The sequence below is a fragment of the Solea solea genome, chromosome 13 (genome assembly GCF_958295425.1).
Source record: "Solea solea chromosome 13, fSolSol10.1, whole genome shotgun sequence".
NCBI lineage: Eukaryota > Metazoa > Chordata > Actinopteri > Pleuronectiformes > Soleidae > Solea > Solea solea.
The window spans coordinates 2103032-2119452 of NC_081146.1; the positions used below are offsets into that span (position 1 = coordinate 2103032).

The following is a 16421-nucleotide window of genomic DNA, read 5'->3' on the forward strand; positions in this document are numbered from 1 at the left end:
TAAGCATTAAACATGTCTGATGCTTAATAAGACTGAACAGCGATTGAGGGCGTGAGCAGAACCCTGTGATAACCGGTGAGAGTGACTTGACCAGGATGGATGTTGCGTACTTTTGCTTAGAACTGTAACTTGTACAAGCCAAGTTGATTCTGTCTTCTCAACCATGACTTCATCCACATTTTTTTGCGTTTCTCAGCACAAAACATCGCACATACAACAGCTATTAACTGTTAACTGTTAACGCCAAGCATTAAATCAGCATGTTTCTGTGAGCTTTCAAATCTCACAGAAAGTGAAAGTGTTGTATGTGCTGTCCTACATCTTGACTGGATCGTCTGGTCTGTGCTTTCTCAGGATTAAAGAGTTGAAGCCAGTTACAAAGTTCATTGCGTCTGGGGTCTCCCACGTTTTTAAAAAATGAAATCAGATTTGAAAGTCATCTATTTTGGCGTAGGCATCACTTACACAACTGTGTCACTGCTGTACACAGCCTTACACAGATAGCTGTGATGCTTAGTATTCAGACAGAAACCAGACATCTGGTGGGTTCGGTGTGTGTCCGACCGCTGAAGCACGCTGTCAAATTAACACTGATTGTAGTACAATATGTTAGTTCTGTACTACAAGATGACAGTGTCACAGGTGGGAGGCAATCAGTGAGACAACACTCCCTCAAAGCAGTGTTACGCGTGGAGAAACAAGATCCTGTTACTATTTATTCTATGCCGGTTTTTTCCCTCTCTCTTCACCTATTTATTAAAAATCCTGTTTTTATCTTCTCAGGCTGGACTGGAGAGAAAATATGTCTGGCTGGGGACAGTGCGGGAGGCAATCTGTCCTTGACTACATCGATGCGCGCTGCTGCCTTTGGCGTGCGAATGCCAGATGGTATCGTGGCAGCCTACCCAGCTACCCTGCTGACTGCCTACGCATCGCCCTCTCGTCTACTCACACTTATGGATCCCCTGCTTCCACTCAGTGTGCTCTCCAGGTGTCTCAGCGCCTACGCAGGTAGGAGTGTGTCTGTGTGCTGTTTCAAACCAGGCCTGGTTTCTCTCTCTCTTTTTTTTATTTGAAGTTGAGAAAAAACTCAGGTCCAATTTGGTTCATTTACTTTCTTTGCAGCACTTGTGTCCAGTGACGTCTACACATCACACATGGTCCTAACATGATGGTCTAGACCAGTAGTAGTGAATATGACTGAGTCATTAATTAATTAAATTTAAAAGTCTCTTAAGAGCGTCCATTAGGGTTGCACATTGCTGCTCAATTCCTTTGATTCCAATTCACAAGGTCACACAATCAACTTGATTTTTTTATTAAATGAAATTCCACGTCGATTCATTTGGCAACATTTCTGTTTCTATACCAGGATTGTTTGGTTATGAAAGAGATTTTCATAGAACTGATGCTGCAAATTAGTCTCTCTAAGATCTCCGGGAACCATCACCTTACCGTGGTGGAGAGGTTTGAGTGCCCCTGTGATTCTGAGAGCTGTGTTGTCTGGAGCCTAGTGCTCCTGGTAGGGTCTCCCAAGGCAAATTGGTCTCAGGGGAGGGGCCTGACGAAGAATGGTTCAAAGACCTCATGAAAAAACAACAGAGGAAGAGAGTGACCCTGCCTGGAGGAAGCCCGGGGCCCCCGCCTGGAGCCAGGCCCAGACGGAGGGCCCGGGAGCGAACGCCTGGTGGCCGGGTCTACCACGGGGCCCGGCCGGGCACAGCCCGAACAAGTCTCGTGGCCTCTTCATTGTCCTCCTGTGGACCCACCACCTGCAGGGAGATCGACTGGGGTCGGGTGCGCTACCACATGGGTGGCAGTGAAGGTCGGGGATCTCGACGTACTGGACCTGGGCGGCAGAAGCTGGTTCTGGGGACATGGAACGTCACCTCTCTGTGGGGGAAAGAGCCGGAGCTTGTGCGGGAGATGGAGCGCTACCAATTAGATCTGGTGGGGCTTACCTCCACGCACAGCCTTGGCTCTGGAACCACACTCCTGGATAGGGGTTGGAAGTTATTCTTCTCTGGAGTTGCCCAGGGTGTAAGGCGGCGGGCAGGTGTGGGGATACTCACAAGCCCCCGGCTGAGCGCCGCTGTGTTGGAGTTTACCCCGGTGGACGAGAGGGTCGCCTCCCTGCGCCTTAGGGTTGCGGGGGGGAAAGCCCTGACTGCTGTTTGTGCTTATGCACCGAACAGCAGCTCGGAGTACCCGGCCTTCTTGGAGGCCCTAGATGGAGTCCTGCAAGGGGCTCCGTCGGGGGACTCCATAGTTCTGCTGGGAGATTTCAACGCGCACGTGGGCAGCGATGGGGAAACCTGGAGAGGCGTGATTGGGAAGAACGGCCTACCTGATCTAAATCAGAGTGGTCGTTTGTTATTGGATTTCTGTGCAAGTCATGGACTATCCATAACAAACACCATGTTCGAGCATAAGGACGCTCATAAGTGTACTTGGTACCAGAGTGTCCTTGGCCGAAGATCGATGATCGATTTTGTGATCGTTTCATCTGATCTAAGGCCGCATGTTCTGGACACTCGGGTGAAGAGAGGGGCAGAGCTGTCAACTGATCACCATCTGGTGGTGAGTTGGGTCAGAGGATGGGGGAGGACTCTGGATAGACCTGGTAAACCCAAACGTGTAGTGCGGATGAACTGGGAACGTCTGGAGGATGCCCCTGTCCGAGAGGCCTTCAACTCTCACCTCCAGCGGAGCTTTTCCTGTATCCCTGTGGAGGCTGGGGACATTGAACCTGAATGGGCAGTGTTCAAAGACTCTATTGTGAAAGCTGTAGTGGAGAGCTGTGGCTCCAGGGCTTTAGGTGCCTCAAGGGGCGGTAACCCTCGAACATCGTGGTGGACACCGGTGGTCAGGGAAGCTGTCCGACTGAAGAAGGAGTGTTTCCGGGATATGTTATCCCGGAGGACTCCTGAGGCAGTTGCAAGGTATCGACAGGCCCGAAGGGCGGCAGCCTCTGCTGTGGCAGACGCAAAGCAGCAGGTATGGGAGAAGTTCGGAGAGGACATGGAGAAGGACTATCGGTCGGCACCAAGGCGTTTCTGGAAAACCATTCGGGGCCTCAGGAGGGGAAAGCGGGGGACCATCCAAGCTGTGTACAGTAAGGATGGGACACTGTTGACCTCGACTGAGGAGGTAACCGGACGGTGGAAGGAACACTTTGAGGAACTCCTGAATCCGACATCTGCACCCTCTGTGGTGGAGGCAGAGAGGGAGGCTGATGGGGATCATCGTCAATCTCCCTGAGGGAGGTCACTGAGGTGGTTAAACAACTCCGCAGTGGCAAGGCCCCAGGGGTTGATGAGATCCGCCCAGAAATGCTGAAGGCTCTGGGTGTGGAGGGGCTGTCTTGGATGACACGTCTCTTCAACATTGCGTGGAGGTCGGGGTCAGTGCCGAAGGAGTGGCAAACTGGGGTGGTGGCCCCCCTTTTCAAAAAGGGGGACCTGAGAGTGGCATCACACTTCTCAGCCTCCCTGGTAAGGTTTACTCCAAGGTACTGGAAAGGAGGGTTCGACCGGTAGTCGAACCTCGGATTCAAGAGGAACAATGCGGATTCCGTCCTGGTCGTGGAACAACGGACCAGCTCTTTACTCTTGCAGGGATCCTGGAGGGGGCCTGGGAGTACGCCCATCCGGTCTACATGTGTTTTGTGGACCTGGAGAAGGCGTATGATCGGGTTCCCAGGGAGATACTGTGGGAGGTGCTGCAGGAGTATGGGGTGAGGGGGGCACTACTTAGGGCCATCCAATCCCTATACGCCCAAAGTATGAGCTGTGTCAGGGTTCTCGGCACTAAATCAGGCCTGTTTCCTGTGGGTGTTGGCCTTCGCCAGGGCTGCGCTTTATCACCAATCCTGTTTGTGATTTTCATGGACAGGATATCGAGGCGTAGTCGTGGGGGAGAGGGGTTGTGGTTTGGCGGGCTTGAGATCACGTCGCTGCTTTTTGCAGATGATGTGGTCCTCATGGCTTCGTCGGCCTGCGACCTTCAGCGCTCACTGGATCGGTTCGTGGCCGAGTGTGAAGCGGTCGGGATGAGGATCAGCACCTCTAAGTCTGAGGCCATGGCTCTTAGCAGGAAACCGGTGGATTGCCTTCTCCGGGTAGGGAATGACTCCTTGCCCCAGGTGAAGGAGTTCAAGTATCTCGGGGTCTTGTTCACGAGTGAGGGGACGAGGGAGCCGGAGATGGGCCGGAGAATCGGAGCGGCTGGTGCGGTACTGCATTCGCTTTACCGCACAGTTGTGACGAAAAGGGAGCTGAGCCGGAAGGCAAAGCTCTCGATCTACCGGTCAGTCTTCGTTCCTATCCTCACCTATGGTCATGAAGGTTGGGTCATGACCGAAAGAACGAGATCGCGGGTACAAGCGGCCGAAATGGGATTCCTCAGGAGAGTGGCTGGCTTTTCCCTTAGAGATAGGGTGAGAAGCTCAGTCATCCGGGGGGAGCTCGGAGAAGAACCGCTGCTCCTTCACGTTGAAAGGAGCCAGTTGAGGTGGTTCGGGCATCTGGTGAGGATGCCTCCTGGGCGCCTCCCGAGGGAGGTATATCAGGCACGTCCAGCTGGAAGGAGGCCTCGGGGTAGACCTAGGACAAGGTGGAGAGATTACATCTCCACTCTGGCCTGGGAACGCCTCGGGATCCCTCAGTCGGAGCTGGTCAATGCGGCTCAGGAAAAGGAAGTTTGGGGTCCCTTGCTGAAACTGCTGCCCCCGCGACCCGGCCCCGGATAAGCAGAGGATGATGATGATGATGATGAAGATCTAAGATGGTGCATCATTAAACATATTAATGTTTAAGACATGCGCACTTAAGACGCACATTGACATAAACACTTAAAGGATCATGGTATTTATGTGTTAGTTAGTTAGTGCTGGGTGGTATGACCGAGAATGATATCACAGTATCTAGTACATACATGTATGTAGCGGTAATTAAATGATCTTATGGCTCCTGTGAAAAGTCTGACTTTGCCCGGCCACTGTATTTTAAAGTTGATGATAATGGTTACTTCGGGAACTCAAAATGTTCTCATGTGCCCTAGAAGGCACCAATATTTGAATTATAGTGATGTTTGGCATTTTTAATACCTTTTTCTTGACAAGTGAGTAAAACAGTAAATGGAGTTTTTAAATTTTTTTTAAATTTACATTGTTGTTTTATTGAACTTTTTCATAACTTTTTCAAGTCATAATAAACATTTATATTCATAAAACAGTTTTGCTCTCTCACTGTCACTCAGTAAGTACAAAATGACGTGCATGATATATATATATACAGTTTATGCACATAAAAAACTGTAGATTTATGACAAAACTAACTTAAAGCGCATTATCCACACCATAAAAATGCTCCAGAAATATAACTCACTTTCCCAAACAACAGTTCAACTCATTATGACATTCATGACCTTATGTTGATGTTTTCCTGCTGCCTGAGTTAATAAATACAAAAATGAGGGTGAACAGTCCCATTTATCTTCAATATTGTCTCACAGAAGGAGAAGTGAGCACTATTATTACGCCTGACACAGAGATATTGTCTATCCTTCGTCTCCTTTCAAAAACCAAACTGAAAACAATCATTTTCTGTTCACTGTCATTAGCGTATGTGAGATATAAATGATTGGGTGACAGCATTAAAGTCACCCCCTCACTCGTTTCCTTTACCCTGCTATTATACATTTCATAATATCACGTTCCCATCTTTTCTGTTGTTATTCATTCATGATTATTCAAGGATAACAAAAACACTTTCTTCTCTATGGCACATCTGTCATTACCGCTTGGCTCTTCCACTGCGTTCCCTCCTACAGGCAATGAGCCGCAGACTGAGAAGCAGGTAGAGAAAGTGAGCACACTGAGCCTGGTGAGGAGAGACACGGCACTGCTGCTGCGAGATTTCCGACAGGGAGCCTCCAACTGGATCCACTCGTTCCTGGATTCCAGCAGAGCCTCGTCTTCTCCCAGCGAAGCTGCAGAGGCGACACCAGGTGCCACTGGTATATAATATATAATATATATATATAACACCACCCTCTGTCACTGTTTTGTATGGATGTGTTTATGTGAGATGAGATGTTGGCTTTAATTAATTTTTTGTTCAAAATTTCTTGTATATTCAATCTGCTTGTGTCTTAGATCTACTGCCAAGATCTCAGATCTCAGTGTGGGTGGGTTTGTACAGCCCACATTTTCAGTTGTATTAGTGCATAACCTTGATTATTCTGTAGGAGTCCCTCAAGGTTCTATTCTTGGACCAATTCACCTCCGTACAGGAATTTATTTTTGCGTCTGTGTGTCAAGACATGACGCATTTTAACTGGGGCTTTTAAGTGGGGAGGAGATTGATATTGTAAAGAAGTAGGAGTGTCTTTTGTTGTTACATTGCTATGTTTTCCATTTTATTCACACTAAAAAAACACTTTTTGTACAACATTCACAAAAGTGTAGACGTGATGCATTCTAACGTAGTCCTGAGGGAGGAAGAGCTTGTTATTGTAAAGATATCTTAACGTCGATTTTGTTTTTACATCAACTTTTCACTAGATGAAGAAAAGTAGCAAAAAAGGTAACATTTTAGACAAATTAGGCAAAAGTTGTACACTCATTCTTTCTTATTAAGTATTGTTTTATTTACTTACTTTTATTCATGTTTAAACCAGTAGAATCACTTTTTTTTAAAGTGTTAAACAGAACGCTATTTCAGTTTCATCACTGCACTTTAAAAACCATAGTGAGTTTTAAACAAACTTAATGGATTTTCCCCACCTGCACTCAATGATTTCATTAGACAGAGGGCTGATAGTGATATTACCACCTGAGACACCACTAGAGGAGACTGTAATGTGACACACCACATTTAGATCAGGTCAGTCAGGGGACAAGATACTAGAACTGTCTTCCACTAGAAATACCATGTTCGTATTTTATCAGTGTTTTCTATGAACTTCTTCTGTACCTTTTTGTTTTCTGTCAGGGACTACAGATGTAGATTGGTTTCCTTGTTATAATTTGGCTTCTACTTATTAGTAAATTAAAAAAAATGTACTCGCACAAATTGATTCCCTTTGTTCAGGGCATAAATGGCCAATATTCCCTCCATTCCACCCTGTTGCGTAACACTCCTGTACTCCCCATTCATATCAATTTACCTGTTTTTCGAGCAGCAGGACTTTGACAGTAATTGTTAATTGTAGCCACCTCAAATCTGGTGGCGAATTGTAATTTCCCCAGTGTCCGCTTCACTAGGTGACACCCCCACAGCTGCAAGCCCAAACTAATGAGAATGTCATCTGTGGGTGTGCATTATTAAAAGGCCATTAGGGTGCAGCGATGGTTCATTATTAAAGGGATGAGGAGATTGGTGGTGCTTTGTGAGGACACCAGCCATGACAACTCTTACAGCTGTGTTTTGAAGGCTCACAGCACTTGAATAATATCACCATGACAGCACTATTTAAATTTTCTCCACCCACTTCTCTGCTGCTCGTCCTGATTATTGCATTACTTTGCATTGCAGGCTTTTAGCAGTTGGTTGTCAAGCAGAGGACATGTTAGAAGTGAAAATATTAGAGAGTGTCAAAGGGAATTGCTTTTTATTTAATTTCCCGTGTCCCCCAGCTGCTATTGACCTCAAGTGAATTAAACTGACCTTTCAATCCAATTTATAATTTAGACTCTTGCTGTTCAAGTTTTTAATAAACTTTCTCATTGTTTAACTCCGTCTTACTGCTTGTCCCAACAGATGCAATGAGAAAGAGTGTCTCAGAGGCAGCCTTCTCCTCTCCTCATGCCGACCCTCCCGTCGCCGCCGAGGCCCCCGAGTTCGCCACCAGGAAATTATCTGTGAAGAGCCAGACATGCCAGGACCTGGGAGCTCACAACAGCAAATCCACTTTTCAAATTGCACCACTGATCTTGGAGGAGGACACTGTGAGTCTCATGCATGAGCATGTTTACAGTTAGACAAGTGTGCTCCCAGATGATAATCTTATCCAGAAGAAGTGAACAGAATTAAATGGGAAGAGCACAGGATTGTTTGAGGGGAATTTAACCTGTGATGAGAGACTCGGGCCAGTGTCCTCGCAGGTTATCTCTGCTTTCACACATGTGGCCTTAAGGGATCTTTGCCTTTGCCTTGACCCACAGACACTTGCTTTAGCTCGAAACATTGACACAAGGAAAGACACATCACTACAGGCTCGCCTTTAGAATATGCTTGTCACTTAATTTCATCTGCCTAAAACCGAACTTTGTGTCACATTAGCCGCCTTTTCTCCAAGCAGTACAGTGCACCTCAATTCTATTCTATTGTAACTTGCATTTCCACCAGGGGGGGCTGTGGGCCGGATACATCAGTTATGTAGCTAATGCCAATGCGACACGGTTAGCTTCTGCAAAAGATCGCAGAAGATGGCGAACCGTAAACAAAGAGCAACAATTGAGGACACCCAGCACTGAGTGTTGATGAGCTTTATTGAAGAGAATAGACAAAAAAAAACACCTGTCTTCATGTCGCTCATTAGTGATGATTGTCTGTCAACAAATCAGCAGCCATACTACCGTTCGTGGTCGCCCAACATTATTTTGGTACCCGTCTCAACGCATGTCAATGGAAATGCAAGTAATCTAACTGAACCAAACAAAATGAGGCTACAAATTAAACCGCTCACTCCCTGCAGCACTAGACGTTCCTTAAAGCGCTGAATTTCTCCATTGACTTTGGTACGGAGAGCGAGTGTTGTACAAAGAAAAGGTGACAACATCATCTTAAGATACCTTAGACTTAAGCAGGAGTAGATTTTATTTAATGAGCCTTTTGTGAAGTTTTTCCTCTGGCATCCATGTGTTCACTGAGAGTGAGCATCCCCATCACAGTGGGGTGCATACAGTAATAGTCAGCACTATTTGTCAGTACTTCATACGTCTGCTCTTGAAAACACCGTAACAGTCCTTGTTACATATAGTTGAAGTATAGTTTTTAACAGGTCAAATATATTTTTTTTTTGCATGTAGATATTTTAGCCTTGTATCATGAAATCCCGTCTTCCCTGCAGCTTTTGGTTGTGAAGGTTCTTATTGCAGATTATTCTCATCCTATTTTCATACAGGCCGTCTAGATTAGACGCTGGCTTGGGATAAATAGCCAGCAGAGGTGACGTAAGATTTTAAATATGCTTTTCCTCCTTGAAATAGGATTGTTCAGCCAGGATGCTCAGGATGCTCAGGCATGGTGCCAATGCTTTTAGATTTTCACAAGGACAAAGTGTTGCTCGTGTGTGTGTGTGTGTGTGTGTGTGTGCTGTATATGTAAGCTTGCCTGTCAAATATTTAATGCCTTATTTCCTCATACATCTCACTTCCTTGGCATTACATTCTACCTTGTCCACTCAGTGCTGTCTAATAACATTGAATCATTCCTTGTCCTTTCTTTCACACAGACAGAGGATGTGAATTTCTTCCTCTGCAAGGACCCAGACCCCTCTGTGTTGAGTGACCTGTCTTTGGTGGCTATACCGCCACCTGCTGGGGAGGAGGTGTCTGAGTCTGCGGTCTCGAGAGAGTTTCCACGGGGTTTTGAGCCACTGCGTTCAGAGCAGCCGGCCGAGATGAGGATGCAGAGCTCTCCTGTGGTCAAAGATCCTTTCTGCTCGCCTCTTCTGGCCCCTGATAGTTTGCTGAAAGGACTGCCTCCTGTTCACCTAGTGGTAAGAAGGACAGACTGATGAGATGATGAAGGTTGTGGAATATACATGGTTAAATGTGATGACACATCGGTCAAAGGGACAAGTGCAATTTTATTATTATAATAACAACAATAATAATAATGACACATTTTATTTATAGGCACCTTTCAGGACTCTCAAGGTCACCTTACCAAAAAGAATTACAGAAAGACAACAATAAAAAAAAATTTTTAAAACCAATTTGACTACACGTGATAATAAAACAATTCAAATACAGAATGAAAGAGAAGACAAAACAGTAACAATAAGATCAGATAAATTATGAGGGGTAAGCCTGTCTGAGCAGGTGTGTTTTGAGATGTGATTTGAAAGTTGACAGTGTTGTTAAAGTCCACATGTCCTGAGAGAGTGTAGTCCAGAGCCGAGGGGCGGAGCAGCTAAAAGATCTCAGTCCCATTATGGATAAGTGGGCAGAAGCGGTGGAGAGGAGCGATGCCTAACTATAAGTTAGACGGGTCGTATCACACAGGTGTCATACGTACTTTTGTCAGTCGGATAGTGTGTGATGGCAGAAGAGAGGCTGTTAATATGAAATTGAGTTGCGGGAGTGAGTCAGCAAGAGTGCAAAGAAAGCGGGGACAAAAGAGAGTGGGATGTCTGCCCTCCTTTCCTGCATCCCTTAATTAAGATTCTTGACATGTCTGAAGGGAATCCTAATTTGTTTTTTATCCATTCATGCCCCTTCCTTCCCTCTCCCGTCTCCTCCTCCCCTCTGCTGTCTCTCAGGCTTGTGCGTTGGACCCCATGCTGGACGACTCCGTCATGTTTGCCAAGCGTCTAAGGACCCTGGATCAGCCCGTTACTCTGTGTGTGGTGGACGACCTCCCCCACGGCTTCCTCAGCCTCTCGCAGCTCTCCAGGGAGACGAGGGAGGCCGCCGACGTCTGCGTGGAGCGGATTCGCGCCGTCTTCACCCAGGAGGACACTCCCCCGGAGCCACGCAAGCACCGGAAGCTGGAACGGACCGACGGGGGTCTGTCAGCCTTTTCCGGAGAAGCGGCCTCTCTCTTCATTGGACCCGTTGAAGAAGAGGAGGACGCTGTCTGTTGCGGGGTCAAAGATATTGACGAAGAGGACTTAGTTACTGTTGCGGCCCAGTGCAACACTGATGCTGGTGAAATTGGAGCTTAAATTAGGTTAGATTTAAATTAAGGGACTGCTATTCACCCGTGGAGTGAAGGAAGAGACTAAATCAAAGTAAGACAAATGTAGGCAGTTTTGTGCCTAAAGACGGAAAGATAAAACACAGAAGGAAGGAAGGAAGGAAGTGGTAAAGGATAGTGCCGGGCTTCTAGGACGGAAATCTAACCATAACACTCCAGTGAAAACGGAAGAATCTGACCATAACACTCCAGTGAAAACAGAAGAAATCTGACCATAACACTCCAGTGAAAACAGAAGAAATCTAACCATAACCCTCCAGTGAAAACAGAAGAAATCTAACCATAACACTCCAGTGAAAACAGAAGAAATCTAACCATAACACTCCAGTGAAAACAGAAGAAATCTAACCATAACACTCCAGTGAAAACAGAAGAACTCTGACCATAACACTCCAGTGAAAACAGAAGAAATCTGACCATAACACTCCAGTGAAAACAGAAGAAATCTAACCATAACACTCCAGTGAAAACAGAAGAAATCTAACCATAACACTCCAGTGAAAACAGAAGAAATCTAACCATAACACTCCAGTGAAAACAGAAGAAATCTGACCATAACACTGCAGTGAAAACAGAAGAAATCTAACCATAACACTGCAGTGAAAACAGAAGAAATCTAACCATAACACTCCAGTGAAAACAGAAGAAATCTAACCATAACACTCCAGTGAAAACAGAAGAAATCTAACCATAACACTCCAGTGAAAACAGAAGAAATCTGACCATAACACTCCAGTGAAAACAGAAGAAATCTGACCATAACACTCCAGTGAAAACAGAAGAAATCTGACCATAACACTCCAGTGAAAACAGAAGAAAGACATGTTTAAGAATAACGTGGTCATTTAGAAGCTACTTAGATCTAGGACAGCACTCACACACATATGTAGCGCACATTTCCAGTAAGAAACAGAGCTGCTGTGGGGTTTAAGCAGAGCAGAAGATTTCTGGAGACGAAACCTAAATGGTTGATTGATTTAGGCCGAGCCAGTCGTCTGTGGCCCCAGTGAGATGACCGTGGGCACATTTTACGCTTCTGTATCCAGTCGTCTCCCATCAAAATGGCCACTTGTCCTTTACAGAGCTGCTCTAAATCACACTTAATAGCTGCACACTGTGTTGTCCATTACAGCGGTTTGGCATTCAATACAGCTCACTCAGTGAATAATAAATCTGTTGACTTTCTCTGTAATAGAATTACCAAGCTGAAACACAAAGACGAGCTCCAAAAACTGGACAAACTCATTTTGCTTATTTTTTGTTTGCAGGTTTTAATCTCGTCAGCAACACTATGCAGTAGTATTACTTTTGTTATTTATATCTTCTTTTTTTTATATATATAGTATAATCATTAGATTTATATGTTCTTATTTGTCCTGTATACATTTTTGAACGTGTGAAATATTTGACCTCTGCCTCTTTAGCCACAGCTGCTCCGACATCCCTGGACTTGTTGTCAGTGATGCACACTGATGACTTAGTTTCCAGTCATCTCTCCAGATACTGCCTGGTGCTTTATTTTTATTTTTTATTTTTAGTGTTGATGTTTGTGTTTGTCGATTGCTTTAGTGAATTTTGTGGAGTTGCACTGAGATGCGTTATCCTCCAAACATGGACACTACATGCTTGAAAACGTGGCTCCCGTGGAAATAGGTCTTTTTAAGAACTCTCATCAACAATCATCTGTCGTAGGAGCCTGAAAGAGACATCCTTTTTTAAAAAGGAAAACTGAATATAGTAGCTTGACCTTCTCCCTCTGCAGAACTGTAGAGTAGAGGGAGAGAGATAGTGGCAGCACAAAGCTCAGCCCTGAGCTATCAATACATATTTTAGACATCACTGCACTGATTTACTCCCTCGTTGTTCCTGTTTCTCACCAGGTGTTATTGCTTAAAGTGATAGTTCTTTCTTTCTTTCTTTTTTGAAGTGGAGGGTTTCGGGAACTAACCTGAGACATGGAAGAAAAAAAAAAAAGCATGGCTGCCAGTGGGGACAGAAGGATTTTAGCCTCTTACCTGTGTGTGTGCTGTCTCACAATGCATTTGTTGCTTTGTTTTGTAACCTTCATGTAAATCCACATGAAGGATTCCACACACTGAAGTCACTGAACAGCTTCAGAGTCATTGTGATGGTTCAGTGTTTTGTTGTGGGGAGATTTGTCTCCACGCCCCCTACTGTCTGTTTGCAGAAAACCAGCCTCATAGTCCTCATGATCAGGAGGTCTTGTAAAGTCTCCGGTCTTGCCAGGTACTGGCGAGAAGATAAAAGCAGCGATAGTGTTATTATAGACGTACATCATGGTCTCACGCCTCACGCTGACTCTGTGTCAGTAATCTCTCTTCAAGAGAACCCTGAACTATCCTGTGAACATGTGTCAAAGTACCACTCGTGTCATGCGACAGGATTTCCCGCCTGACAGCCACTTTCCACAGATCACTTCCTGTAAGGAAGAGCTTAAGGACACTCACCAAGAATACAGATTATAGTAGTTGTTGTGTAAAAGCCGCTGAACTTGTGATTGGATGACTGCCAAGGCTGGCGGTTCAAATTTCTTATTTTTGTTTCTGTGGTCGACGCTAACCTGAGCGTGATGCCACACAAGCACTTTAGAGTGCAGTCAAATGTCCTTCAGCGTGTCTGCCCCTCTATCAGCTGCAACTAAATATAGATGCCAACAATGCTGCCACTGTGCTGCCCTTGCCTTGGTAACATTGCTGGGGTTGCCAGGTCTGTAGCTGCTGCTGCTGCTGCTGCTGTGATGAATAGGATTTAGCTGACGCTCGGAGTTCAGAATCCTCCCACCTCATCTGAAGAAGAGCAGGATTTTCTGCAGCAAAGTCATGCTACAAGATTAGACCAGTGCTCACTTCTGTCAGCTGCGAGTATTACTGCAATATTTTTGGTCAGATTGATGAAGGGGAACCAAAGCCTAGACGAGGAGGGAGCAGTCGTACGCTCGTCCTGTCAAATATGCACAGACGAGAGGCTGTTTATGCTGACGCTGCACTTTCACAGTCATTTGTTTGTCAACCTGCACAGTGTATTTTAGGCTTAAACCTGTGTTGACTTTTTCCTTTTCTTTGCTTGGTGCATGTATGTGTGGCTTTAGAGGAGCTATACCGTACTGGAACCTTGTATTTAGCATCGTTACCCAACCGACTGTGCCTTTCTTTGTTGCTTATCTCTCTTAGCAACAGCAAAACATGGTAAAGCTGTGAAAAACCAGCCTAAACTTCTCACCCTTGGCAGTTTTATGTGTGTTTTTTCACTATCTCACACCCAGCACAAAGCAGTGCACACTACATGTGTCTAGTACCCATTTGTCAATGTGCACAATATGTGCACAATAGTGTTCAGTGTGTGATGAACATAAAGATGTTAACAGTGGAGACACAGTTGTTAGCTGTTAGTCTGATCTCTGCAGCACAGCACAACTGGTTTATGATAAATGGACTTCTTCAACACTAAAGTAAACACTAACTAACTTTTGTCAGACGTTGTCGTGTTGTTGCTCCACTGATGCTTACGTGTGTGCTCAGCGTAAATGTGTGTGTGCTCTGTGGTTGTCAGTGTTGCTGCTTCACCGTGTCTGTGTGTGTGTATAATCCACAGTGTATCCATCTAATCCTGACAGACTTAGAGGTTTTTATTGCCCAATATGTTGATGTTCTTTGATTATCTACTGTTTTACCCTCTGAAAGCTGCTCTCACTAGAGATTTTCTTTATCCTGAGTAGGTTTTAATGTAGTGCGATGCAAAAATGCTGCTGCTGCTGCTGCTGCAAACTTGAGCAAGGTAGTTTAATCTTTACCTCATTGTTTTTACAGTCATGCAATGCAAACCAGATGCACACTGTGGGCAGGATCACTGTTGATATGGAAATACTCGCAGCTCTCTGTGCTCATTTCATATGCAACAGATAAACCAAGGGAATCCCTTATCTCTGGAACGCTCTGTTGATAAGGACATGGGTTTATGGACTGGTGTCACACTGGCTGCATGTCTCCCTTGTTTGTTACAACGCCACCTACTGTTGGCCACCAGCAGTGTTGTGGACACTACAGAACTAGCAGAACAGTGGGCGAGTAATGCCAGTAACGTGATGTCATCCTCAAAGTCTGTCCACCAGAGACTTAAGAACACTCTCATTACTTAACATGAAAACCCATAGACTCTGCCGCCTCTGTGAAACAAGCCATAGACTCTTTTATTCTGTTTTTTTTAACTTTCTCTACGTTCACGACCCACACGTGGTTCCCAGGTTTTTTTTTTGGTTCCTTAATATGCAGTAACATGCATACAATTAAGTTACAAACCTCTTATGCACACATTCGCTCTTGTCACAGTTTATATTGTGATTTGATTTAAGAAGTGGGTCCACATGTAGAAAGTTTGGGAAATTGTTGATCAGTTTATGCTAAAAAAAACAAACAAAAAAAACTGCCTACTGCACCTTTAAGCGACCACCATTCTACTGTTTTCATTTAAATAGTAGAATGAGAACAACAATGGGACAGGATGTCGGTTCTCTCCTCTAATATATGAGATAAACTATGGTGTAAACAGAAAGTCAGAAGTATAACTGTGTCATTCTTGACTCTGCAGCCTTTTCAATCTTCTCTGCTGTTAACACAGCGTATGCATTTATTTAAATGAAAGCAGTAGTATGGGAGTGAAGTGAAGGTTCTGTTCAGTGGGTTTTATATTCACCGTTTTACATATCACTAAACTTGTAAACTGTTAAACGATTATATTGAGTATGTTATCTGTATGTTAGACTGACCTCAGTCTGGTCACATATTATTTTGAACTCATGTTTAGTTTCAGCCACAACCAAAGACTGCAGGACGGGTCAGATTGTGTCGTCCGCGCTGTTTAGTGTTTGCTGCTAAATAGTATGAGTGACAATGCAGGTGCCAGTTATCTGCACTGTAATATGCTGTTCACATCTGGATTAGGATTATTAGCCTTTAAATAAAAAAAAAAATAAATAACAAGCCATTGACTGGAAACAAAGCTGTTGTTTGCTGAAATCACCACAAGTGCAAACCTGTGAATAAAAAGAAAAGAATAATGTATATTAAACAATATACGACTCATGTAGATATTTTTTATTTTCAGATTTGTGAATCGGATTGATTGCTGATTTATTGATTTGTCTTTGTAGGTTTCATACAAGAGATGCTGTGTGTGACATAGGCTGGTTTTCTTCTTCTGTTCATTTTTATCTAAATAAATATATTCTCCCATGAACCACCTGTCGTCTCTCTGCTTAGAAGAAGATTAAAGACAAAGTATGTGACTGTTCTGCATTCAAATATATGAAAACAAGAGTGGTTCACTTACATCCATATTAATACCTAAGATAAGGGACTCGTTCATTTCAGTTGCCATTTAATGTCATGCTTTGTGCAACAGCTGCTTTTTAAAATTGCCATAAATGATCAACTTTAAAAAGCTCTAGATTCTCCTCTGCCAGGACTTTTCAGTTTG

General features: G+C 44.6%; 1 protein-coding gene across 6 annotated transcripts in view; it reads left to right on the forward strand.

Moving 5' to 3' along the window:
• The window catches only part of lipeb (lipase, hormone-sensitive b), a 40419-nt gene extending 24238 nt beyond the window's left edge, over nucleotides 1-16181 (forward strand). For 5 of the 6 annotated variants that reach the window (XM_058647249.1, XM_058647254.1, XM_058647250.1 and 2 more), the window contains 5 exons: nucleotides 784-1011; nucleotides 5833-6018; nucleotides 7764-7951; nucleotides 9460-9726; nucleotides 10492-16181. In XM_058647249.1, coding sequence (XP_058503232.1) covers nucleotides 784-1011; nucleotides 5833-6018; nucleotides 7764-7951; nucleotides 9460-9726; nucleotides 10492-10896 — 1274 coding nt within the window. In that variant the 3' untranslated portion in view covers nucleotides 10897-16181. The remainder of the gene's footprint in view (nucleotides 1-783; nucleotides 1012-5832; nucleotides 6019-7763; nucleotides 7952-9459; nucleotides 9727-10491) is intronic. The other variant, XM_058647251.1, reaches the window with a different exon arrangement.
• Nucleotides 16182-16421: the final 240 nt, after the last annotated feature.